The sequence below is a fragment of the Neophocaena asiaeorientalis genome, unplaced genomic scaffold (assembly GCF_003031525.2).
Source record: "Neophocaena asiaeorientalis asiaeorientalis breed wild unplaced genomic scaffold, Neophocaena_asiaeorientalis_V1.1 scaffold148, whole genome shotgun sequence".
Classification (NCBI taxonomy): domain Eukaryota; kingdom Metazoa; phylum Chordata; class Mammalia; order Artiodactyla; family Phocoenidae; genus Neophocaena; species Neophocaena asiaeorientalis.
Window position 1 is genome coordinate 594,554 of NW_020174050.1, and position 27,677 is coordinate 622,230.

Consider the following 27,677-nt stretch of genomic DNA (forward strand, 5'->3'; position numbering starts at 1 on the left):
AAGTAGGAGACCTAGCCAGAACCTGGCATATTTGTAAGAATTCCATAAATGGCTGCTATCATCTGTATGTATAAACACAGCACCATGTTTCCTAAAGGAGCTAATGATCTATCCTGCATAGAGAGGCATATGTTGTTAACCACTCAGTCCACTGCAAAAATTTTAGTTTGGCTCATTTGATGGGTTTGATTCTACAAAGTCCTAAATCATCATTGGTAGGGAAGTGGGTATATGTGAAAGCCTCTTTAACATGAATGGCTACAGAGTTACTAGCTGTAAAAGTTCTCTGGTGGCCTGAAATCATGATAGCAGCTCTCAGTGCTGTTAGTTTAGAAATATTTTAGGAATTGGGAGAAGTGGACATGATAACATGGCAGGACTTCTGCTTTCACCTGAGGTGGAGCACGTGAGGATGGAAGAAACAGGGCTCACCTAGTGATGATTTCTGATGGTCAGAGATAACCAGGAAAGCCATGTTTTCTTCCCAGTAGTACTGGCTGTGGATGGATTGTGAGATATTCCCAAGACATTTAGAGTTTGTTGGGAACTTGCACCATCTGTCAGAGAAAGGCATGCGGGGTATTTATTTGAACACATGTTACTGAGGCCACTGCCAAATCAAGGACTGAATGCCCTTTGACTCACACCTAAGTGAACACTGTCAAATGTAGATTCCAGTAGTTTTACTTTACAAAATTTTGAGTAGCAAGAATGTAACCTTTATTTTAATAACATTTAAAACAATCACCATTTCCTTTTGAATTCTACCTATTAAATTTTTTCTTTTGCTCCTTCTTCTTTTTACATTATCTTTGGAAGAAGTTTTTACTGACATTTCTACCAGAGAATTTTTTTTCTTTTGCGCCTAAAATTCACTCATAAATTAAGCAGGTAATCGTCCCTGATTCTCTGAGCATCTTACTGTTTTGTAGACTCTTGCTGAATTAGAAATCTTGTCTATCAAGTTTCTCCTTTGCATTTTACATGTAAAATAATACTACACCTTCCACCGCTTGGTGTCATTTGGGGAGTTGTAATTTTAAAAATAGCCATCAATCTTCATGGCCTATCTCTGAGACAGGTAAAGATATTTTAATGAAAATAAATATTGAGATCACCTATGATATTCTTATCAACAATAGCATTTTTTAAAAAAATCAGTAATGCTGCTTCTATTGACTCTAAAGACAGGTATTTTGTGGAGGTGGTAAGAATGCTTTCATTCCAGCTTATTTTATTTCTGGTATTTTTGGTACTTAGCACATACAGCTTATGAACGATTTGGTCATCATTTTGAGAAAGCATGCCTTTCCCCCAGTCACCAAAGTGAGGCTGCCTTCCTCTCTTCTGGTGGGCAAAGAAGCTGAAATGAAAAGAGGTTGAGAAGTAATTGATGAAACACAAACACTGTCTCTGAGGTCCTAAAGGCTTGTTTAACCTCAGGACCCTGTTCCTTTTCCTTTATCTGAACAAAGACAGAAAAGGAAAATGTAGTTACCAGTAATGTACGAGAGGAAAAGGAAAATGCTTTGCATTTTGAATTGCTCAGCTCAGTGCCCTGGTTTCGTTTGGCAGCTCTTGGAAGGCGAGAGCTTCCTCACCCAAGGCGTGAGCTTCCTCACCCAAGGCGTATTCTATTTTACTGTGCTGTAAGGATCCCCCCCAAAATTCATAGCCGTGTGGTTACCAGAGAATTGTAGCTTCCCAGAGGCCATCACTGAGAGTATAAAAAAACGCCTAAGAGGGCTTCCCTGGTGGCGCAGTGGTTGAGAGTCCACCTGCCGATGCAGGGGACGCGGATTCATGCCCTGGTCTGGGAAGATCCCACATGCCGCAGAGCGGCTGGGCCCGTGAGCCATGGCCGCTGAGCCTGCGCGTCCGGAGCCTGTGTTCTGCAACGGGAGAGGCCGCACAACAGTGAGAGGCCCATGTTCCGCAAAAAAAAAAAAAAAAAGCCTAAGAGTGTTAGTAAGGGATAGGAGTGGGAACAGGGAACAGAGAGTGACTGCAGATGAGCATGAGGGATCTTTATGGATTGGTCGACAGGTTCTGAAATTGGATTATGGTGATGCTTGCCCAACGCTGTAAATATACTAAAAGTCATTGAATATGAACCCTTAAAATGAGTGAACTTTATGGTATGTGAAGAATTATACCTTAATAAAACTGATAAAAATGTCTGAAATAGGGGCTGTCTTTTTTTTTTTTTTTTTTTTTTGGGACGCCGGGAAAAAAAAATGTCTTAAAAGGAACCATATTCACTGTTGGTACCTGGGCTTCATGGTGCAGCATCGTGTCTGAAACTTCCCCACCTGTGGGAAAGTCGGCGGGGTTGGGGGAGCATCTGAGGGAGGGGCGGGAAGAGATGGGGATAAGCTGAATCTTATTCCTAAGGCAGGGAGGAGGCCTGTGATCATGATGCGTATACAGTGGCACCATTTTTATGGTGATGACGACTCCGGTTAGGTTTCTGAAGGTAAGGTACCTTTCTCTCCTGGGCTTTGAAAACTCACCTTCTGAATCGTCCCAACTCTTTTGTTGGGTTGACAACAACACTTTATAGCCAGAAATCTTACCTTAAAATCTTATCAGCCCATGTAAACTGTCTTTTAAATGATTTATCAAATATACTATGCAGATTTGTGCAAATACATTAAAAAAATCTTTCTATGTAACATCAATATGACTCATGTTGCTTAGCCACTACATTTTTTTTTATTGCTTGGTTACCATTTTTTAATAAGAAAATATGTTTTTGAACATCTTTTTGGAGTATAATTCTTTACAATGGTGTGCTAGTTTCTGCTGTATAACAAAATAAGAAAATGTTTAATGTGACAGGTTAAAAAATTTTTTTTCAACCTCTTAGTTTTTTTCATGATGTTTTCCTATTTCTTGAACGAAGGCAATCAAGCTTTCAGAGTTTGACTTACTGAAGAAATTGGTTGGCTTTGCTTACATATATTGTGTGACTTGAGATAAAGCTGCAGGACTCCCTCAGTAACTGGAGGGCAGGAAACAATTGACACTGTTTCTTAATTCACATTGTTTCTGAGACATTTCCTACTTCCTAGTGTAATATAGCTTTCCCATGAGAACAATTTGCTTGTAAATGGTTAGACATGATAAATTTCTCATTGGCACACATTCTGTGAGGAGAACTTCACTGTGCTTTTTAGTAGTTGAGTTGGCGTGTGTGTCTGTGTGCATATCTGTGTGTGTGCTGGGGGCTGGTGCTTCATGTTTTATGTAGATGCCTCCAACTTCATTCCAAGTATGAGATATTTTCTTTTGAATGCTTACCCATTAACCTAGGGTTCTGCATTCCTTGGTTGGAACCTCTTTCTTGATATAATTGTTTTAATCCTTCCAGTTTAAGGGAACAACCCTGTGGATTATGGTGTTTTTAGATATGCCTGATGAGTTACCGTGGAAAGGAATTCACAGCATTTACATCAGACATTTGCATGTATGTGTATTGCATGTGGGTGTGTGATATTGTCTGCAGCACTGTAAAGTGGTCATCAAGGAATAATGCCAGAATGGGAAAGGAAATCCGTAGATTATCTCATCTTTTTTGCAATTCCTATTTGCAATTCAAAAAAAAAAGTAGTTTTCACATTACTTCCGAAATGGTGGTTCCCGCATTCAGAAGTTAGACCGTATATAAAGTGAAAGTAAAAGTTTTCCAATTAAAAAAAAATGTAGAACTTTGAGTTCCCTTTTTTTTTCTGTCTTATCAGATTTTGTAAAAATAATACCACTTGTCAGTTTTGCAGCTCCTTCCATCTAGAGAACTAAAAGCATTTCACAATCTTTTTTCCTCATGCCCTTCTCTTCAAGGCAATCTTTACTGGGCTGGGTTTATTTTTATCACTGCAACAACCAGTTTTTAGAAACTTTTGCAAACGAAAAAAGAAAAATGAGAATGGCACTGTAGCTGACATTCATTTTAGCTGTTTCCTAGTGTGAACATTTGAGTATTTCTAAAATTTTCTCTCCAAGTATGTCTTATTTTTTCTTAGTTTGTCCCAGTTCTAAGTCTCTATTCTGCTGATTGGGTAAAATAAGTTTTAGTGTAAAACCTTATACCCAGCAGAATGACCTCTTGACCTTTGAGTTAGATCTCCCCCCTACCCCCGCCCTCCCTACAGTTCCAAGAGCTCCTTTTTCATCACTGTGTTCAGTATAATCACAGATTCCAGGAAAGTTAGCACTGGAAGGGCCTCTAGGGATTACCCAATTTAAGCCTCTCTTTATATAAATGATGAGATTGAGGCCTGGAATGGCTAAGGGACAGGCTCAAGGTCAGATAGCTCATTGATGGCAGAGGTATGGCCAGAATCAAGGATTCCTGATTTCCGGTTCAGTATTCTTTGACTTTCCTAAACAAAGAGGTCTCTCTGGATAGAATTAGAGCACACCGTCACTGAATCCTAGTGCCAACCAACAGGTTGATTTACAGTCTAGCGCAATGAAAATTGGGAGAAGATTTTATTTTTCTAGTTTATTTGTCAAATATGGAATGGTAGTGTTGAATTCATAGACATTTTTTTCTGACCTGTGGGTCTTGTGCAATTTCTGTGCAGCGGAGACTGTGATTTGAAATGACTGGTGATTTGTGTACCTTCCTCAGGCCACCACACCATCTACATCGGGGTCCATGTGCCAAAGAGCTACAGGAGAAGGAGACGTCACAAGAGAAAGGCAGGGCACAGAGAAAAGAAGGAAAAGGAGAGAATCTCTGAGAACTACTCTGACAAGTCCGATGTGGAGAACGCGGATGAGTCCAGTAGCAGCATCCTAAAGCCTCTCAGTGAGTACTCCCTGGGTGTGGGTGCCTCTCTCTGCTTCACTCCCGCAGCCTGGGGAAAGACACGTGTCAAGATCTTGTGGCTAACAGGGAGGGACGCAGCGATACTGGAGTGGTGGCCTCTAAAGCGTAATGTCTCTGGAGAGGCTTTTCTTGTCCCAGCAGGTTGGTCTAGGAGGAGATCTGGTAAAATTCTGAGCTGGTCAGAAAAGATGTGACAGAGTTTAGGCGTGGTTGTGTGTTTTGACTAGTGAAGGAGGACAGAATGTTATAGATAGTATTTAACTGCAGTTATCAACAGTAACTGGGAGATTCTTCAAGAAATTTTTGGATTGTTCCTGCTTAGCAATAGGTTGTATTAAGATAGTAGGTCAAGATGAGAAATATATATATATATATATATATATGTATATATATGACATTTATAGGAATATAGGTGGCATTTGGCCAGGTTGATTTAAAAAGGAATAGTGGGAAAGCATCCTGAAAATCAGAGAAGGATATAGAGTGACACAGCTCTTGAAAGGTTGAACCTATTAGATATCATACTTTGGATAGAGGTGTTATTAGGAACAGAATAGCAGGAGGTCAAAGCACATCCTTGGATTCAAACACTAGGGTGGATGTGTGTTTAGGTGTATGTGTCTCTTGCTTTGGTTCCTTTTGATATGGAGAACGTTTGGCTATCGGGGCAGCTTTGTGGCTGAAGGGAACATGAATATATGCTGTAGAAGGGAGAAGCAGTAGAAACATATGCCAATTTGGGAAGATTCCCCAACAGGAGTTACATAGTGACAGCTTTTCATGTTGGCAGAGCTCTCAGCACAGTTCTTCCTCTCTTTGCTACACTTGCAGAAGTCTGGAACCTGCAATAGAACGCTTTATTATGGGTGGTGGAGATAAAGATCCAGTTCAGTCTTTGCAGGTGATGAGAGGCCAAATTAGAATTAACAGCTCAGGTGTGTTGAAAAGTGAATTTACAGAGTTAAATTAAAGAGGGTGTGAAGTGTAGTGGTGTGGATCTGTGAATTTTTTTTTATAGTCTCTCTCCTGGAGCTGAACAGGTGGCTTAGCAGCTAGAGAGGTACTTATGCTGAGAGGAGCCATCAGGTGGACCACCAAATTGAAGAGGAAAGTTTTGAGGACAGTTTGGAGATGTTCCACTATATTATAATTTTAAAGTGTTGGAATAAATGTAAGACTTAGATGGGACCAGAGGGCAGGAGGCAAGAGTTCTGTGCTTTTCACTGGAATGTTGGGGGAGAGCCTTTCTGAAAGGAACTGTTCATATGTTGACTAAAAAAATGGGGTCTTTTTCAAGCAAACTCCTTGAAATGCAGCCAAAAAAGTTCACAGTTAATAGTCTGGAGGAACAAAAGATAACATCCCTTTCCAAATAAATTACTACTATTTATCTCCATTTGCTATCTGTTTTGGCAAGGCCTAAGCCAGAATCAGAGGTGCGTCTCCACTGTGTGTGCGTGTGTGTGTGTGATCTGTCTCTCTGTCTCTCTCTGTCTCCCTCTCTCTCTGTCTCATAATCTCTCATTCTGCAATTTAAGAACAAGAGTGCATCATTACTATAAATACTAAAAAGGAAAGAGATGCTCACCTACACAAATGGGCCAAGGGATTTTGAGATGATAATTATGTAATAGCTTTTTAGGAAGGGCAGTGGAAACAATGCCAGTAATACTCAAGTAGGTAATAGTGAATAAACAGGTCAGAAAGGTACTGAGACTGAACCTGTCTCTCCCACGGGGTTCCTGTGGCTTTCTGTGGCATTTGGGGGACCAGTTTGAGTACAACATGTAAAATAAGGAAGGCAGTTCATTCTCTTTACCCTCAGAGGTCTCCTCCCTGGGGAGTACTGGATTGGGTTGTATACTTGGTTTCTGAAGCGATCCTATGGAGACATCATTGTTAAGGACAATGATAATAAAGAAATGATTTATAAATTTGTATTTTATAGTTGTTACTTTCTGCTAGTCACTAAGTTATGCTGTCATATGCCTGTGACATATTTGACATGAGGCATCCAATTTGACATGAAGATCCTCTTAGAAATTACCGTATTTTCTCCACTGCTTATCATGGAGACTAACGAGATTGGTCTTGGTCGCTGGTTTATCTGGTGCAATTCTACTTAAGGTTGTTGCACTCAGATACGGAAAGACATTTCAATCTGTGATTTGGCGGAAGCTACAGGGCTCTGACACCAACATGAAGATAAAATTCTTATGGGAAAACTCACTGAAATACCTGCCATTACTGTCTGTCAGGAACAGCCCCACCCAGTTTATGTTGTTCTTGGATCTTGGGTTTTTGAGTTAACTTATGTTTACAGACATACCAGGTCCTCTAGACTAGATTCCTGCAAGGGCCTGGCATTGTAGCAGGTCATGCTTGTAACTTCTGAAGAAGCCCCACGTGGAAATAGAGTAACTTGATGAGAATCATCTCTGATTTTTTTCCCTTGCTGTCACCTCCATATGCAATCCATCAATGACTTCTGTTGGTTCTACTTCTAAAATATGTCTGAATCTGTCTACTCTTTTTTGGTTTGGCTGCCACAGTGTGGTCCAGGGAATCCTTATTTCTTGCTTAAGGCAAGTGCAACAGACTCCGCCTTTCAAGTCTCTTCCCACACAGTGGCAGCAGTGATCGTCATGAAGTTTAAATTGGGTCATGCCATTCACTCCTTAGAATGAAATCTCGGTTGGGCGTTAGGGCCCACCGTGTCTCACCAGAGTCCTTTGTGTTATTTGCTCCTTGTTCACTTTAATTCAGCCACGGTGATTTTTTTCAGTGGTGCCCAAACCTTTTCTGCCTTAGGACCTTTGCTCATGCAATCCCATCTTTCTGGAATGGTCACTCATTCTGGCCCCGGTTAGCTTTTCTCTCCCTTTATGTTCCAGCTTTAAAGTTTGGTCTCTTGAGAGAGGCCTTTTCCTACTGCTCTCTCTGACGTAGGTTCTCCAGTGTTAGCCCCCCCTCACTTCTTATCTCTTGCCTTCATAATACATGTTTCACTTTGGGACTTTGTTAGCCTACAGTTTTGTCTTGTGCTGATGGTACACCGTAAGCTCCCTGAGAGCTAGGATCAAGTTTGTTTTGTTCACCTATGTTATCTCTGGCAGCTAGTACAGTGTCTGGTACATAGTATATATGTGCCTAATAAATGCTTATTGAAGAGCAGTTGATTACTACAGCGGAAGACATTGCTTCTGTTGGTCTATTTCCCACATTATAGGTAAAGATCCAGTTGATTTTCTTGTTTTTAATCCTCACACATGATCTTTTATATTTCCCTGCTCTGCCTTTTTCTCTTGCCATTTCAATCTGGTCCTAACTTTTAATTATGCTACTTTGGGAAGTGCCTCATTATTTTAACTATTGCTAAAGTGGTACTTTGGTCTGGGTACACGACTCCTGACTGTGTTGAGTTGCTCGTCACCCACAGGTGATGGAAGGGATTGATCCACAGAGCACATGGATTCATCCCATACATTTAAAAATGCTTACTATTCCGGGGCTTCCCTGGTGGCGCAGTGGTTGAGAGTCCGCCTGCCGATGCAGGGGACACGGGTTCGTGCCCTGGTCCGGGAAGATCCCACATGCTGTGGAGCGGCTGGGCCCATGAGCCATGGCCACTGAGCCTGCGGATCCGGAGCCTGTGCTCCGCAACGGGAGAGGCCACAGCAGTGAGAGGCCCACGTACTGCAAAAAAAAAAAGAAAAAAAAATGCTTACTCTTCCGGACGAGAATGGCAGCTCAGCTTCAGAAGCCATATTAAGGAGGCACAGAATGAATAGTAAAGGACATTTATAACAAGACGTAAGCCAAATATCCTCCAGTATTTAGGCACATTAGGAAGATGACATAATTAACGGGTTCATTTAACTTATAACACAGATGCTTTTTTCTCTTCTCTGTGGCTCTGGTCTCAAGACAGGGCTTCTAAAGAGTGGATGCACATTTTGAATCTCATGCATCTGGAGCTTTGAGGAGGAGGCTAGCCACCCTCGTTTCCCCTCCGAGCTCAGTGGCAGCTCTGAGTCCTCACACAGCTGCTCTTCTCAGTGTGGTGTCTGAGCTGGTGTCTCAGCTTGGGACACAGAGAAGAAAGCACATGTGAGAAGTGTGGTACATGAGCAATGGGGAGAGAGGCTGGGGGAGACAAGTGAAATGGAAGAGCAGGCAGGAGGAGAGACAAGGGAACGAGGAGGTGGTGTGTGGAGTAGGTGGTGGAGAGAAAAGCTAGATTGTGCTCTTCCTTAAAAATAATCCTTTCGCCTCCCCCACCATACACTTTTTTTCCCCCTAAGTTAGCAGCTGCCATCCTCTGAGGGTTGCCCATTCTGGGTGGGAAGGTGGTCCTGGATGAGCTAGGCTCTGCAAACACAGTGCAGTGACCTTCCATCGATGGTTCTGACCTCTGTGCTTTGCGTTTTGTTAGTGCCCTGGGATGCTTATGGGGGAATCACAGGCTGCTCTGTGACTGCAGAGACTCTGAAGATGTGTAGAATGTTGGGAAACAGAGCTACAAGCAGAACATCCTGTTCAGCATAGTGGTCTGATGTGTAGTATATCTCTTGACAAGCTTGCACATGCATCGGCTCTGGGCGGTGCTAACTGCCTCGCACACCTATGTCTTGCCCGTGGTGGAATCTGGTCGCTGGGTATGCGCACACAGACACTCATTCAGTCTTGTGGTATTCTTTCTTAGCTCTTTGGATGTGTACCAGAACTGATGCATTTATGCTAGTGAACATTGTTCTGTGAGCCTGGAACAATGGATGCCCATTGGTGATCCAGTTATAGTCAGGAAACTGAAGCAGAGAAATGGGCAGCTGCTTTTGTTTGGTGCTTCCGGGGAAATGAACAGAGTACCTTTTCATAAGAGCCAAGATTAGTTGGGGTTTTGTCATTTGACTTCCCCTTTTCCCAGCGCACACACACCCCTGCGCCCTCCCCACACCTGACCTCATTCTTCTGGGTGCATTCCTACTTTTTCTTGATTCTTAAATGTTTTTAGGCAAGACCCTTAATGCTGATATCACAAAGTAAGATTTTAAAAATTTTCTGTGTGCCATTTGTGTATCCCCCAAATGAAGCAGTATGTAGGAGAGAAGGGAGTCTTCGGAATGTATGTGAAAGGAGGTAGATTCTGTCCCTGTTAGGAAACAAAACACAAAAGAAATATGCCATCTTTTTCATCCTCTTCTCTATCTTTCATCTTATGTACGTAGGAGGAAGTACTTTATCTTTAGGTCTGAAACAAAGGCTTTTGGTATTTAAAAGTAATTGAAAACTTAAAGTTTGCCTTTTCAGAAGGGCCACTTGTGATGGAATTTTACTGGAAAGGTAGTGTATCATATCAGTTAGGAGCACATATTCAAGCCACACAGAGTTCGAATCCCAGCTCATACCAGCAGCGTGGCCTTGGCAAGATACTTAAGCTCTCTGTGCTCCTGTTTCCTCTCCTGTAAAAAGGGAATAATGACAGAGGTTACTTCATAGTGCTCTGAGTATTAAATGGGAAGTGTATCTGGTTAGCAATTATTATTTTGGGTTATTCTGAACATTTTCTTCAAGCTCATCTTTTCCCATCCATTGTACACAGGTAATGCCAAAGCTTCAGACTAAAACTTTGCAGAGATTAATTCCCTGTGAACATTAATCACTGCTTTTTAAGCTCTTCTGGCCTTTTCTACTATAAAATCCCACTAGTTCTTCCTTTGCTTTGGCTGTCAGCTTGGCTCCTGGCTCCCAAAGGCATCTTTGGGAGAGCTAAGTCTCTTAACTTGCCAGTGGTACAGGCTGGATGCTGGCTGGCAGGTGAAAGGACCAAGGAAATGAGACTTTCACGGGGCAGAGGTGATACCTATTGTGCTGTGCCTTTGTGTAACATAGGGGCACTAGCAAGTGACTCTGCTTACCAAATGTGCCCTTGACTTCAGTCAACAGTTGGAATTCCCACTTCTGGGCCCCAGCAAGCAAATGGGCTGTTCCTTCTTTCCTGAAAAGGATCTCTTTCTGGCTCTTTCTTTGTGTTTCTCAGTGAAATTAATCTGGTTAAGAAGGGCAGTTGGGTGGGACGCATCAGCAACTCAAAGGCAGTGCTGTGCAGAGAGGAAAAATGTTTGGCATACTTCTGTTTTTGGTGGCACAAAGCTGGCTCAACAATGTTGTGTTTTGTGTGGTACAAATAATTGCTGTTTATTCCTCTGTGATGCTGATGAGTACAGGAGCACTGTGTCTTAGCTCTTCTGCCTTCTCCAGTTGGTTAACTATATAAACCTCTTAGGGAGCCTTGCATTTTGGAAACGCAGTTCTCTTGAAATCACCTTGAAGTGGCCTCCAAGTGGCAGTCCTTTACACTATGGAAGGGTGTCATTTCTCGCAGCCTCTGCCTATTCTATTACAATAGTTATTTCATTTTATCATGCTGTGAGATGTTATGAATAGTGCATTTACGTGTGTCATGGGAGAGTTGATGTTGCTGCTATTTATAGTGACTCATGAGTTCAAGAGGCCTCAGAGGGTTCCACTGTGCTCCAGGTGCTGGGGTACTCAGGGCTAAAAAGAGACTGTGACTTGAGGTGGAAAATGGGGGAAAACTAGAGCTGTATATGGAATTTAAGATGGGAAGTATACTCTAGAGAAGCGAAGGGGGTGTAAATGACTATCTGTCACAGGTATTACTTCCTCAGCAGAAGGCAGGACTCATCCTGTGGTTTGGGTTCAAGGATAAGATTGGAAGCTTGGGGGTGTGAGTGTATTTGTGAGTATGTGTGTGAGAATGTGTGTGATTGGAATGCACTGAAAAAATGAAAGATACTGGTAGGGATCTTCTTGAAATGGTATTCTGTTCAGGAAATTTCTCATATCAGAAAAAAAAAGATTCTTAAAGGACTGTATGGGTTCTTAATACCAGGGATTTAGATTCAGGGCTTTATGGGTTTGAACTGTTGATGCAGAAGTTGGGATGTGGGACCATGGGGGACCATGGGTATATTCTATAAATAAATTCTCTGGAATTCTTCCATGACCACAATCTGGAAGCAGGAATGTTGGGTTCTTTTAATAACTTTCCCATGGATGGGGAGTGTTGCTTGACTTTTCATCACATTTCTATAGAGGTGTTGTGAGCACGGAGTCCCCATCATCCTCTTACCTGTATAATCAAAATCTCAGTAATCCTTGATTCTTCCCTATTCTTTTTCTCCCATAATCAGCCACTCACTGAGTCCTATTGGTTTTTCCTTCTAAGTATCTCTTGTGTCTGCCCTTTCCTTTGAATTCCTAAGGCATTATCTTCTTATTTGGATTTTCTGCCTTTAGTGTCTAACTTGAAATACAAGGGAGTTATTTCTTTTTTTAATTAAAAAATTTTTTTTTATTGGGGTATAGCTGTTTTACAATGTTGTATTAGTTTCTACTGTACAGTGAAGTGGATTTCCCTGTGCTATACAGCAGGTTCTTCTTAGTTATCTACTGTATACATATTAGAGTAAATATGTCAATCCCAATCTCCCAATTCATCCCCCTCTCACCGCCCCACTTTCCCCCTGGGTATCCATACGTTTGTTCTCTACATCTCTGTCTCTGTTTCTGCCTTGCAAACCGGTTCATCTGTACCATATTTCTAGATTCCACATATATAATTTACGATATTTGTTTTTCTTTCTGGCTTACTTCACTCTGTATGACAGTCTCTAGGTCCATCCACGTCTCTACAAATGACCCAATTTCATTCATTTTTATGGCTGAGTAATATTCTATTGTATATGTGTACCCCATCTTCTTTATCCATTTGTCTGTCGATGGACATTTAGGTTGCTTCCATGACCTGGCTATTGTAAATAGTGCTGCAGTGAACATTGGGGTGCTGTGTCTTTTTGAATTATGTTTTTCTCAGGGTATATGCCCAGTAGTGGGATTGCTGGGTCATATGGTAATTCTATTTTTAGTGTTTTAAGGAACCTCCATACTGTCAAAATGCACTGTTCTTTTTTTGGGGGGTGTCACGTGGCATGTGGGATCTTAGTTCCCCAACCAGGGATTGAGCCCATGCCCCCTGCAGTGGAAGCACAGAGTTGCAACCCCTGGACTGCCAGGGAATTCCCTAGAAGGGAGTTATTTCTGACAAGGCTTCCAGGTATCTCGCAACCCCTGGACTGCCAGGGAATTCCCTAGGAGGGAGTTATTTCTGACAAGGCTTCCAGGTATCTAAAATGTCCCTTCCATCTAGTCTCTCTTTAAATAAACAAACAATAATGGTAATAAAAAAAAACCTTCTAATGCTTCTCATTACTGAAAGCAGGTTCCTCACTTGAGGTCCATAGACATTTAAAAAGAAATTGAGAATGTAATGGAGTTTCCTCTACTTTTTTCAATAGTTTAATGAAAATTATAGGTTTCTTCTGTTTCAGCAAGGCCTTAAAGAGAGCATTTACACCCACTCATAATGACTTCCCCAGCTTTTGAACTCCTGTGGCAAGTATTTTACAAGTACATTACGTATTCTGGTACTTAGGCCTGTGATGCTTCAAGTGTTGACTTAACCTCTTTCATTCAGCTGTGTGTCGTCTCTCCAGCCATATCATTAGAGCCTCACGGGCAGGAGCAATATTTCGTACTTATTTTGAGTCATGTTCTGAAATAGCATATCCTTTGAGTGGATGCACAAATAAAATGTCTAGAAATTACCAGTTAGTTTAAAGTATTCTGCTGTGTCTGAGAAATAAAAACTGAAGAGGAAAGGTTATGTAATTATTTAGTATTAACAACGACCTTAGTTAAAAAAAAAACTATCCCCCCCACCTAAATCTTATTGAAATGTGATTAAAATAGAAATCACCAGAGTTGTGTAAGAGGGTGAGTTGAATAATGGTGAAATGAAAAGAGAGAAAAGTAATTTTTCTCATGCTATATAGTTCTACAGCTTTGTTTTGCAATGATTAATTAGCACGTAAATAAAATAGAAATTGTTCATGTTTTCGAAACAGAAATAAAAGTGCTACCCTGCACGTACTTTTTCTCATGAAAAAGTATTAAAATGTGTGAAGATACGCATGTCAGTGCAAGAATGCAAAATATTATTTTGGATGACATTTCACTAAAGAACCATATTAACATGTTGAATTGGAGTAAGCTTGCCTCTGCATGACTGTTTGCGGTTCATATTCCACTGTGCTGAGTGAGGATAGTGTATAAAAGAGGTTACTTATGATAGTGAGATTTGTTAATCACTTGATGTCACCAAGGCTGTTTATGGAGTGTCTTACATAGAGAATTTTAAGAATTGTTATGTATGTTTATTATGGATAAACAGAGTAGTCCATGTTGCTGCAGAGATGAACTTAGGTGACCTTTGTACATCCTTCTCAGAATCATGATGTAATGTTTTTGAAACAAGAGCATCCCTGAAATTTTTTATTCTTCTGCTATTTGCCAATTGAGCAGAATTCCATTTTTTTAAAAAGCAGGATTTACTCAATACCCTTAGAAGCCACTTCTGGTAGCTGTTTTACTGTGATCCATCAATTTGTATTAAAGTTATCCTTTGTCTGTTACCAAATTTTGCCACAAGGGCCACAGAGAAAGCAATTACATTTCATTGATTCTGCTTCATTTACGAGGCTTTGGGAAGGAATAACTTAGGTGTAATGGAAAAATGTGACCTCTGGATGCAAATTTCCAATAAATATGTGGACCATATAGCAAGTTGTGTTTGTTCAAAACTGAAGCTGTTTTCAGCAGAAAATAGGGTGATTTCTGTTACCAAGTCATGGGGATAGCAATTTCTTTAACTAGAAATTCGCTGCAGATTTACCCAATATCCAGAATGCATGCATGAGCAACTCTAAAATCCTGTCAGTTCTTTGACTCTACTTCGTTACTGCTTGTGAAACTGCTGAATTCCCCAAACAGACAAAAACCAAGGAAACAAACAAGCAAAGAATTTCAAAAAGATTTTTGGATTATTGTTTTATTGATGTCCACACCCAGAAACAGCTAATACTCTCCCTTGTTCCTCCAAGTTTTAAATATAGATTTTGAGCAAAAGATACTGTAGTTAAGAAGGGCTGGAGGTGGATAACTGGTGTTCCACTGGCCACTCATTTAGATCAGATGTGTGTGGCTTGAGGAAACTTTTTCTGAGCTATTATTTGCATGCTTGAACCAAACTTGGAAGGTTTATAGATTTTTTTTCCTCTATGAAATGGACTAGAAATACGTTTATGACACATTCTCTTTAAGCTCCTCTTATTCTGTTATTTTATGATTGTTTCTGACATTTGTAAAGACATCTAAGTGGTGAATATAATGGGATAAATTTGAGGATCTGCTTTGCATATTTTATATACAGTAGAAGTGACAGAGATGCTTTCCTTGTCTGGCAGGTGGGGAGAATGCACTGCCTTTAAGAGTGGGTGTGGAGAACTTTATTTTAATAGAAGGCGTGGAGAACCTTATTTTAATAGAAGGCTCACACTAGTTTAGACGAAAAAGAGATCAGTCAAGGGCAATGTATAAGAAGAAAAACCAACGTGAAGTTTGTATTTATTTTAAATAACAGTTGAGTTTTTAAAATGTCATTGAGTTCTACATTTTGGCCAGTCGTAGGGATAGAGGAAGAAAGCACATGAATGGCACTGAAGGTAAGGAGAGAGAGGCGATGACAAATTCTGAGAAGGAGAGAACGTGGAGGGACCCTTACTATCGAGAAAGACAGTGAGACCAAAGAACAGAAAAATCACTGGGTGAGTGCCAGAGGCTAACATCTCACCCCTCATAATAGAACCCCATTTCTTAGCAGGACCAGGTCTCTACATGCTCTCCTCAAACAAGTTCCAAGTGGCCTCTACCTGCCTTATCTTTAATTCCCCAGGGATAGTTTTTCATGATTATGAAATGATGACAGTGATTCTCTAACTAGCTTCCTGTCATTCATCTATTTACATTACTTCCTTGTATTGGTTTTAGAGTCATCTCTGAGATGTTTCTTCTATCAGGAACTTGGGTCTTACAGCCTACTAGTCCTCTTCTTAATACTTTTTAATTATTATTTTTTAAAAATTCCAGAACACTATGGTATAACTTTATTTAGCATTCTAAAAAATTCTTTTAAGTATTCTCTACGTCTTCTAGTAGGCCATGTAATATAACTGCAATTCAACTTATACTCCTTATAGGAGATTACCCCCAGGATTTGTTCAGCCACAAGACAAAGCTGGGGGAAAGTACTTTCTACAGAGGTTACCCTGAGTGTCCACATCAAATCCAAGACTGGCCCTTTAGTAATCTGCCTGATGACAGTGGAAATTCAGTGAGGCAATGGGACTTTTCTGGCAGACAGCTGGATCTAGGGGAATTTTTGTAAGCAATGAACCATTCTTTAATTGAAACCACTGGATGTGGTTAGTAGTTTATTTTAAAAACACCGTATGTTAGTTCATTCCTATATACTGTGACAATCATAGTTTAATCAAAAGCTGCTTGTGACATTTCAGTTTAGTAGTGTTCATAAAAGAGTGGCTCGCTTCCTTGAAATCCTGATCTCTGTGCCAAATGCCAGCACATTTACAATTACAGTTTGGCTTTTAGGCAGTTGTGCAACTTTTGGAGTATGTGGTAGGTTTTTATTTATTTTTGTCACTTTCACTAATTTGTCATAGTCTTAAATGAAAAAATGTTTTCTCAGCCTTTTGTTTGGTAAACAGTGACTTTTACTCCTTTCTCCACAGTTCCCCTGAGAGGAAATAAGCTAATGTAACTGTTTTTTGACTCTCCTTTTTGGCCAGCAAGCCAAGCTAATGCATGATCTCATTGAGACATGATCTATTTGTATGAACCATAAGCTTGTAAGCTTGTCATCATCCTTCATGGTTCTGGGGCAGGCACCCCGTGAGCCACCACAGCAGGGTGAGAAAAGAGTTGCAGCCAGATCCCCGAGCCTTCAGCGCAGTGCAGTGCAAGTCAATTCAATTTAATCCATTTTGATCCAATCCAAGGAATATTTAGGGAGTACTGCTTCTTTTCTTCTTTTTAGGCATAGACTTGGGCACTGGGCCTGCAGAGATGAAAATTTCGTAAAGAAACCTGACAGTTAAGTGGAGAAAATGACACAAATCAGACAAATTGCAGAGACTATGGTAATTGCTATAGTAGAGTTATACACAAGGTGGTATGAGGACATCAAGGAAAATGCCTAGGTTTGGCAGGGGGTGTGGGAGAAGGCCTCACAGAGGAAGGAGCACTTGAATTGAGCCTTGGAGCATCAGGAATGTCAGGATGGTAGGGGAGAGGAGTGAGGAACTGGTTAGGTTTCACTCCTCCTTCACCCAGGAATGGATCAGCATGGAGGGTAAACAAGCTGAGGGGCTTCTACCAAAAGACCCCTTCCCCCTTTAGAAGGAAAGAACGTGGTCATCATATTTCTGTACTTAAACGAGCATGAAAGTCCATTTTAGGAGACTCTGCTTAGTAGACTGCCTAATATCCATTCTCTTCTTCTTCTTTATCCTCAGAACCCAGTTTTGTTCATGACAGCAGTGTGGCAGCTGAAAACATTGGTTTCCCAGGTTCTCTTGTGGGTGGGGCGGGGGGGGGCATGTGACTTAGTCCTGACCAATGAGATGTAAGCTTAAGTGAACTGGGTGGTACTTGGAGAAATGCATGTTTCCTAATGGAAAAGGATGGGTGGCTGACACATATTTGAATGAATATTGGTGAATGAATATTTTAGTTCCATTATTTATTCCATAAACGGTAAAAAATGTGTTTTTACTTAGAGGAAGTAAGACCTGGAATCTCTTAATTTTGTCATTATTGCTGGTGAGCCTGAGCAGCCCCTCATATTTTCTAGGTTGGTCTGTTTATATGTCTACCTGTCCTTTCACTCTCTTCTTATGAAGGAGAGCTGTGAGAAGTAATGAGAATAAATCTCATTATTTAAGGTGACTTGAATTTTGTTGATAAAATGTTGCTGATAATAATAACAATTAACATTTATTGGACACAAGATCTGGTCTGTGTACTCTGCCAGTACCTAGAAATTGTAATCTTAGTTTTCCTCATCAAAGCCCTCTGAGGTTAATGTCCTCATTTTCAGGGTTAGGGACACAGAGGTGAGTGACTCACCTGACATTGCATGGTTGGCAAGTGGCATTGCTGGGGCACTGGTGTTTGTTTCTCTGACTCCAGGCAAAGGTTCTTAACCATTGTACTAACGTGACTAGGTAGAATGTTAGATCAGAGTTTTTCACAGCTTCTAGCTTGAGTGAATGAGATCTAAAAGTCATTGTACACATCCAAGTTCAATTTGCATTGTCAGTATCGATTCTTTATTATTCTTTCGCTACAGAGTGATTAAGAACTTAAGCAAAATAGATGAAGTAGCCTTTCCTTTTCTCCCTTGAAATCCTACATGTTTAATCCAGAAATCTTGGCTTAGAATCAGAAGTCATATTGTGCATCTTTTTATTACTGATTTTCTAAGTAGTTACATTTATTATTTAAGAAAGTACACAAAACAAACTATAAAGTAGCTAAAATTGACTGGATGCAATGGGTAATATGACTAGATTTTGCTGTGGACACAGGTAGTTTTCCTTTCTGGGTGAAATGTGAACCTGTTTATCTTATGTTAAAATCTCTCACCTGTCACTTTATCATTCATTTCTTTGTTCTTTAAAAAATTTTTTTTTAATTTTAAAGTTTTAAAATTTGGTCAGTTATCTTGGTTGCATGTTTTGAAAATATTTTGGTCTCAAGCAACTTTAGTATAAAATGTTACTCAGCTTCCCTGCTCTGGGAAATCTTTAGCGCTCCAAGTTTTGTTCCTTCTGAACAAATGAAGTCATGGAAAAGTTATTCAGTACTGAGACCTGTAGGGAGAGTCTCTCAGTAAACCCCCAGGATCACATCAGTATCAGGAAGGATGAGATGCCTCATTCATCCATCTACCCCTTCATCCAGAGTATTTATTGAAGGTCTACTGTGTACTAAGTATGGTGCTAGATGCTGGAGATATGATGATGAACAAAATTAAGGACACTTCCTGCCCTTAGGGAGCTTGTAGTCTGTTGGGAGAGACACATACTAATCAAATACCATACAAATAAATGTTAAATTGTACCTATGGTAAGTGCTGTGGTGGAGTGTGGCCCACGGTGATAACAGTGGGATCTCAATAGTGATTGAGATCTAAAGGATGAGAAAGAAAAAAAATTGGTGAAGTTTGAAGAGAAGAACACTGCAGGTAAAAAGGAGAGCACAAAATCAGGCTCTGTGCTAGGAAGAAGCACAGTGAACATAAACACTCTTGTTTAAGACATGCCATCCAACTCTATAAAGAAAGTAGATTAGTGGTTGCCAGGGGCTGGGAGTTGGGAGAAGAAAAGAGAATGAGTGCTAATAAGCATGACGTTTCTTTTTGGGGTGATCAAAATCAGTTCTAAATTTGATCGTGGTGATAGTTGTACAACTCTGTGAATGTGCTAAAAAACATCAAATTGAATACTTTAAATGGGTGAGTTGTATGCTATATGAGTTATATTTTAACAAAACTTTTTTTTAAAAAAGCAGAGATCATGAAAGCAAAAATTAAAAAAAAAAAGACATGCCATCCACACTGCCTGAGCATGGGAATGCCTCACTGAGAAAACTTCCATCTAGAAAATAATTCCATTTCCTTTGACTAATATTTGAGAAAATAAAAGGTACCAATTTCAGGTTAATGATTAAGCATATAAAATGTCAAACGCACAAATGAAAGCATCAGTTTTTTTTTATCTGAGTTTAAATAGAATGTTTTGTTTTCTGGCATCATGTTTTTTTTTTCCCCAATGCTGTTTTGTCTACTGAATCATGTCTGGCTTCTGTTTACGTGCTGTTACTTTCTTTTCTGCGAATATTGCTCCCTACTGTATCAGTGTGTCAAATAAAGCATTTGTTTTTGAGCCACTAGTGAGTCTCAGCAAAAGCTTTTGGCCTTCGCAGGAGAGGTGCGTTCCTACCTTCTCTAGTGGCTCCATGACAGTCCATTTTGACGTAATAAGACTCTACTGGCAGTCAGGATCATCCCCTGAGGATACCAGTTCTACAGTTTAGAGTGCAGAAGGGTGGAGGGGCAAACCATTCTGGGGAAAGTATCAGGAACATTGACTTTAACTCATACATATGCCTTTTCTATCTGACTCACATGATATAAGGAAGAGAAGGAGGATCGAATGACGGGGTCAGGTGCTTCTGCTTACTCAATGATTTCCTTCCAGAGTGACTTAACATCTGTCACCAGAGTGTAGAATGGTATCTTACCGTGGCGATTAATGCCATGGTTTTGGTTTGTTAGCTTATTCTGTCATACCCAGGGCAGGAAGAGAAATTTCTGATGTGAGCGAGATTTTGTTTGGCCAGAGGAATTTTGAAACTTTCATGTACTAAGTACATCAGTATATTTCTGTCGATTGTACTTTCAAAGTCTGTGATCAGGAAATGTGTGTCTTCCCTAAAAAGAAACCAGAAAAGGTCCCAGGAGGGCCTCATTGACTATAGCAGAATGTATTTTTTATGGCGCTTTCCTGTTTTTTTACACTTCGCCTTTTCCCCCTTTTCTCCAAGTTGCATTTTTCCATCAAAGTTATTTTAGATGGCATCGCAAGTTTCCCCTGGGCCCCTTGTGTGCAGTTCAGAGGGCATTCGGAGAGTTGAGGAAGCTGAGCTGACTATATGTTACAAGCTATTTTATTTTTGTGTAGTGCCATATAACTTAGAGAGGCTTTTATACCCCTGTGCAGTTGTTCCAGAACCCTTGATGCATTGAGAGCCAAGCATGATTTCTGTCTTAGGGATACTGATCAGAGCTTCCCAGAGGCTACCAACTTGCCCGAAGGCACACATCCTGTGTTACAGGGTCAGGCTTAGGATGAGGTCTTCGGACCCCTGGTCTGGCTCCCTTTCTACTGTATCATTCCACTGTGACCTTGGAGTTGTTGGGCCAAGAATGAGGACACATTTCTTCATCGGGTGCAGTCAGGCCCCAGCGGATTCTGCTATTCATTTCTCCAAAGCTGGGGGGGTATATTCACAATTAGAAAATCACAGCTATGAATAGTTGCCTTCCACCTCACTGGTCTAAAGTCAACTTAAGCCTGGAGAAAACTCCTTTTGAAAGTGGGTTGCCTTGGCAATGGATGGATGAGCATTGCAGTAGAATAGCTTCTACTGTCTACTGAAATTCCAGCAGTTTAGGCGATAGTTGTGTCTTTCTGAAGGACGTGGGCAGATCCTGAACAGGCTTTTCCCGTTGCCCGTCAGCTTGGCCGTCTTTGCTCTTATCACAGAAGTCACTCATTTTCACAGATGCCTTTTAAAAATCTTTTGTCATCGTCGTTGTTTCTCTTCTGAGTTCAGAATGTATGTAGAAGTCACTTCGTTTTGGCCTTGCTTAGAAGTAGTTGGTGTTAGGAAACGCATGCTGACTTGAACAGGAACATGTCACATTTGTATAGCACTTTAGACTTGATAAAGGGCTGTCACCTCCGTGAGTACATATATTTGATCCTCGTAACAACCTTGTGGGAAATCTACTGCCTGTTTTATCATTCACTTATCTTGCAGATGAAGAAAGCAAGATTTACAAAAAACAGCATTGCACAGTGGTTAAGACCATGGGCTTGGAATCATAGTTTGAGCTCAGATGGCAGCGTGCCTTACCTCCCAGCCTTTTGATGCAGGGCAAATCACTTGACTTTTCTAAATCTCAGCTTTTATAATCTATACAATAAGGTGAGAAAGGTATCTACCTCATTGGGTTGCTGTATGAGGCCCTCAAAGGGCACTGGCAAGTAATAAGTCTCAGTGTGTATGAGTTATTATCATTCAGTGACTTGATCACATTCACACATTCACAAGGAGTGGAGTTGGGACGTGAACCTGTGACTTTCAACTTCATCTCCTCCCTCATCATCTTTCCAACCTGCCATTCTGCAGCAATTTCCTTCTCTCTCTCCTCCATGGGCAGGCAGCTGCTACACTAAGTGATTAGTGAGGGGGAGGGGTTTTGGAATAAAAGACTTAGAGATGCTGAGAGAACATTTGAACTCCTTGGAATAAATCAGCAAATTATTCTAAAAATGGAGAAACACCTACCCTCCATGTTATTAAGAGCTGCTTGATTCTAGCCCAAATTTAGCTTTTTTTTAAAAAAAATCCCCCTCTTTGAATTACATTAATAGTGTATGAGTACTTTGGGACATTGATGTGATCTATCCACTGTCGCTGGTAGGGGATTAAGGAGAGATGTGGGATTCCCACATTATAAGCCCCTTGTGACCCACAGCCTGTTCCCGTGATGAGTCTGGTGAGAGTGAGGGGTGCAGTCCACGGGCTCCTGGGGAACAAACCATGGTCTCATTTGCACTGTACTTTAAGCAAATCAACGTAGGTTAGTGACCCCCAAACAACAAATGGGCTTAAGATAGTTACTGAATTGGGATTGTCCGTTGAAGTGTTTACATTCATTTCCATGAGGCCTCTTCCTTCTCAGAGAGTTCTCCTAGAGTCTTCTAGTGAGCCTATAGCATGGTGGCTACTTTGGAGCTCCATCACTACTCATCTTCCAAGTTTGCCTGCAGGGGTCCCCAGTGCTGCACTGGAGTCCAAGCGTATGTGTACACCTTCACTCATGTGAACATTCACCTCTTCTTTGATTGTGAAAATAATAATTCTTGACCTTATACAGCACTTGACAGGTGACAAAGCACACTTAAATATGTAAATGATTCTGAGAGGTCTTTAGAGATTATTATTCCTACTTGACATGAGAAACTATAGATCCAAAAGGTTAAATGAATTGCCCAAGGAGAGGGGATAAATGTGAAGAGTAGTTAGGTCTTGAATATCCCAAGTCAGGTGCCCTTTTCCTAACACTTAGATCAATATTTTCCTCCTGACTGAATTAATTAGTTGGTTGGTTAATAGTTTCTCACATTCTACAGAAGATGTAGGTGTCTTGTAATAATTAAATATGGGTGAATATATATGCCCAAACCAGGGAGAACATAGAATATGCAGAACCACTTAGACCAGTACTGTCATGGAGTAGAATTTGTCTTTGAGCTTCCTGGCAGCTAAAAAGAGAGACACAATCAGTTAGGTATTTCTTGTCAGAAGAGGAAAAGTATGCTAAAGGGAAGCAAAGATTTTAGTAGAATTGGATTCTAAAGGGAACGTTTCACTTGAGGTAAGGGGCAGTAAGAAAAATTGAAGATAATGCTCTCAACCAAATTTTATAACTATGCAGTGACATAAAATTCATTGCAAGAGGGCAGGCATTTGTTGGGTACCTATTATGTGGCGGGCACAGTACTAGGGACTCTGTGTGCCTTGCTTTATTTAACCCTCATAAAGATTTAATTATTGCAACTGTCTTTTAACGTATCATTATATCCATTTAATGATAAGGAAACAGCCTCAAGGAATTTATATAACTTCCTCGAAGTCACATAACTAGTAAGGAGTAAACTTGAGAGACCCAAGCCTTGCTTATTCTAGAGCCCACGTTCTCCCCGCTCTGTCTTGCTCTTACAGTGCTTTACGGAGATAAGTTAACTAAAAGCAAGTATATCGTTAAGTTCTGCAGACCTAGAATGGAGGATCGTCTTCTGTAAACATCACTTCTCTCATTTGAATTTGGTACTGAGTAGTAGACAAGCTTGTGTTCTGTTGCTGCTTGAGACTGTTTCCCTAAACTTGGAATAATGGTTATTTGTTGTTGTTGAATACTATGCACTTTATATACATTATCTTCTTTAGTCCTTCCAGCAGCTCAATGAAGAAGGTACGTTATTATTCCCATTTTGCAGATGAGGAAGGGGAGGCTCACTGAGGTTAAGTAACTCAGAAAGTGTCATCTGGTTGCTCATTGGCAAGATTCAAATACAGATCTCTCTGGCTCTGATGAGCTCCTGCTTTACTGTTGTACTAGTGGGCCTCTTGCTAAGCAAGTGGTAAAGTTGTAACCTCTTGAAAAAACTGAGATCCTAATCCAGACTATTGTCTGGAAGGAAGGTCGTCTCACCTCAGCACTGAGGTGGCTGTAGCGGTAGCTACAGGCAAGTGCGAATTTTCCTCGAAAGGTAGTCGGGTCAGCTTTAGCGTGTGTCCCGTGTGTGGCTTTCACGTGCAGAGTTTCACATCGTGGAGCATGAGTGAGATGACTTTGACATGCAAAATTTCTAAAGGAGGTGTTCCGGATGACTCTCACAACCACAGGAAAAGCTTAAACACATTTCAGTGGATTTTATTTCATGGGGTCTTTGAGGAACTCCGAGGGTGAATTAACTACTAGATATAGGGTTGTCAAGAATCGATATGAAAAAGTTTAATTTTGGAGCATGTAGTGAAATGTAATGATCTTAGTTGAGAATAGTTAATACAGAATTGTTTTTTTATTCCTTTAGTACCGTGATCAATGATGTAAGTGAAGTCACTCTCATTTTGTGATTATTCTAATAATAATAACCATCACCACAGTAAGAATAGGTAACATTCACTGAGCATTTTTCTGAATGCTTGGTAAGTAGTAGCCTCACTTAATCCTCATAACCAACCTGTGAAGGGGGTATAACTATTAACTCCATCTGGTAGATGAAGAAATGTAGCGAGGTTAAGTAACTCATCCAAGACACACAGCTGATAAATGGTTTACTCACTGCAATAGTCTGCTCTTTATATATGGTGGATCAAATAAAGATACTGATACTCCTCTGTTGCAGGTTACAATGCAACCAGTTCATATGCAAATGATTTTAAATCCTTAACAATAGAAATAAAAAATAATGGGGACAAGGATGCAGAGAACAGTGAAAGATTGCTAACTCACTTAGGAGGAGACCATTCCTGCCCAGCCTAACTCTTACAGTGGGGCAAGTACCAGATGACTGGGAGTCTCTATTGAGCACAAGAAGTTTGGTTCAGAATTGGTTTCAGTTCAGTGTCAAAAGCTAATCTTGTGACATTGTTCTTGAGAGGTTTCTTTAGTAGGTAATACACATTGTTTCAGTTATTAAAAGCAGCATGCTTTTGCCTAAAGTCCACTTACTCCTTAAGCTGAATGTTAGATTGAGAATTCTACATGTGTATATTGATAAAGAAAAAATTGGCATAATGATTTGAAAGAATAGCTAAGTGATTAAGAAGTCTGTAGCTCTGAGAAGCGTACTGGGTAAGCCTTGGATGCTGAAATCAGATTGACCTGGATTAGATGTGTGTCCTTGAGCCAGTTTCCTGACTTACTCTAAGTCTCAGTTTTCTCATCTGAAAACTGGGGATAAGACTCCCTAACTCATAGAGTTGTGATGATTAAATGAGATAATCAATATCAAGTGCTTAGCCTAGTGACTGGCATATTATAAGCTTTCAGTAAATATGTGCCATATGAATGCCCATTAAAAATGGGATAGACTGTGTTCTGAGTCCATTCAGATAGAATTATACATGAAGAATTAGAGTGAACAATTTGATAGGGATTCGGGGTCACCAAATAGAATATTCCTGAGTAATTTAGGTGTTAGAATTTAAGTTTCCACATGCTGTATCTTTGGAGGAGTTGGAGGCTCTAATTATAAGACTCTGCAGAAGTTTTTCCAAGCTGAAAGGGACGGAGTGGTCCTGTGATGGAGCAGAGAAAGCCCTGAGCTGGTATTCAGGAGATGGAGTTCTAGTCCATCTGTGCCACTTACCAGCTCTCTGACATTGGGCACTTCATTGAATCTTTTTGGGCTTCAGTTTACTGAGTCATGGAATGAGGGGTTGGTGTAGGCAATTTTAAAATTTTCTTCCAGCTCTCACATTTCTACTGTAAATCAGTTTAGGCTTTTGAAGCTACATAAACTAACCAGTAACAAAAAAGTTGCTAGAAAAGAGCTTCTTTTTCAGATAGTCACAAGTAAAATAGAAAGGAAATAAATGAAAACAAAACAAAAACTCCTAAGTAGGTTGCTGGACATTCCAAAATGTCCCTTAGGGCCAAATGACCTTTTATATTGTCTTTCATTGATTCCTTTGGAGAAATGTCCTCAGCTCATTCACAAGTTTAGACTTTTTTGCTTCCTTCCTTGATTGAAAAAAAATTCTTTTAAATTCTTTCACTGCAACAGCAGGAGTGGCCCCAAAGGATGGAGGCACAGGAAACGTCTTTACTATAATCGTTGCCAGTGGCAGTACAACCCTTTTCTGAGTTGCCTTGAGCTGTCACCAGAGTGAATGTATGAATGAATCAGATGAATAGGGAAGATAAGTCCAAATAACAGTTGTTTTTTTTTTCCTCCCAAAGAACAATTTTGTCTTGAGCAAAGGGTCATTTAAACTGGAGATATAGTTGGCATGGTGCCTTGGAAAGGCTTGTCACTTTCTTTCTACAATACTTCCTGAAAAATTTCCCTTTCATTTGGGACTTGTTCAAACTGGCTGTCATAATTTTCCTTAAAATAATGGTGACAGAGAGTGATGATTAAAGAGTATATTCTAGAACTGGTTTTCTGCCTTTCAACGTTTCAAGGTAATAAGATGCTTCTCAGAAATGTAGCTCTTCTTTCTGTGGTAGTGCTTGGAGAATAGTAGTCACATCCAGCAGGCTGTCATGTCACAAATTACTTAGCTAAACCTCCACATCTAATATATGAGACAGCTGGGGAAAAGTTACTTGGCCAGGGTGGCCCAAAGAGTTAACTTAGGCCTCTTTCCCTCAAGCGAGTGTTTTCTCTCCCACGCCACGTTTCCTTCCTATATTGGGCTGCGGCTTCCTAATTCTTACAGAAAAACTTGAATTTGCCACAGCTGTGCCCATCCGCCACCAACATCAGGACTTTGGAGCGTGAAAAGATTTTCCATCTTTCTGAGGGGTCAAATCCATGAGGTTGTGGCTGCCAGACTCTCCTGAAACTAAGAGATACCGGAAGAGCAAAGTGAAAGCATACATGACGGGACTAAAGTTTCCGTGACAGTTAGTGAGCATGCGGGATCTAACTTCAGATAGGAGACCTTTTCCAAAGCTTGAGAATGTGACAGACCTTCTGGAATAATCCCGTGGCACCGCAAGCTGGAGTGATGTGGGTTTTTTTTAAACTTTTAATTGGAAAAAATGCTAGGTTTACGGGAAGTTGCAAGAGATAGCACAGAGAGGTCCCATGTCCCCTTCATCCTATTTCCCCTAGTGGTTACATCTTATATAATTATAGTTTAATATCAGAATCAGGAGATTGACACTGGTACAAAGTGTGTGTATAGTTCCATGTCATCTTGTCCCCCGTATGGATCCACGTAACCACCACCACAATCAACATACAGAATAGTTCCACCACCTCAGAGATCTTCCGAGGGCTATTTCTTTATAGTTACACCCTCTCCTTTCACACTATCCCTAACCCTTGGCACCTACTAATCTGTTTTCCGTCTCTGTAATTTTGTGAAAGTTACATAAATGAATCATACAGTATGTTAACTTTTTATATTGACTTTTTTTCGAGCAGTGTAACGCCCTTGAGATCCGTCCGCAAGTTGTTGTAAATAGTTCATTTCTTATCGTCGAGTAGAAATCTACACTATGGATATACCAGTTTGTTTAACTATTTACCTACTCAGAGACATTTTGATTGTTTCCTGTTTCAGGATTTTACAAAATAAAGGTACCACCAGCAATTGTGTACATATAGGCTTTGGAACAGATACCACTTCATTTCTCTGAGATAAATGCCAGGAAGTGTGATTGCTGGGCTGTATTGGTAAATGTATGTTTAGGTTTTAAAGAAACTGCCAGACTATTTTTCAGAGTAGTGGTAGCATTTTACTC

General features: G+C 40.4%; 1 protein-coding gene across 5 annotated transcripts in view; it reads left to right on the forward strand.

Annotated features, from left to right (window-relative positions):
• Positions 1 to 27,677, forward strand: part of SLC4A4 (solute carrier family 4 member 4) — a 295,337-nt gene that overhangs the window by 14,713 nt on the left and 252,947 nt on the right. For all 5 annotated transcript variants that reach the window (XM_024754102.1, XM_024754101.1, XM_024754105.1 and 2 more), the window contains exon 2: positions 4,637 to 4,816. In XM_024754102.1, coding sequence (XP_024609870.1) covers positions 4,637 to 4,816 — 180 coding nt within the window. The remainder of the gene's footprint in view (positions 1 to 4,636; positions 4,817 to 27,677) is intronic.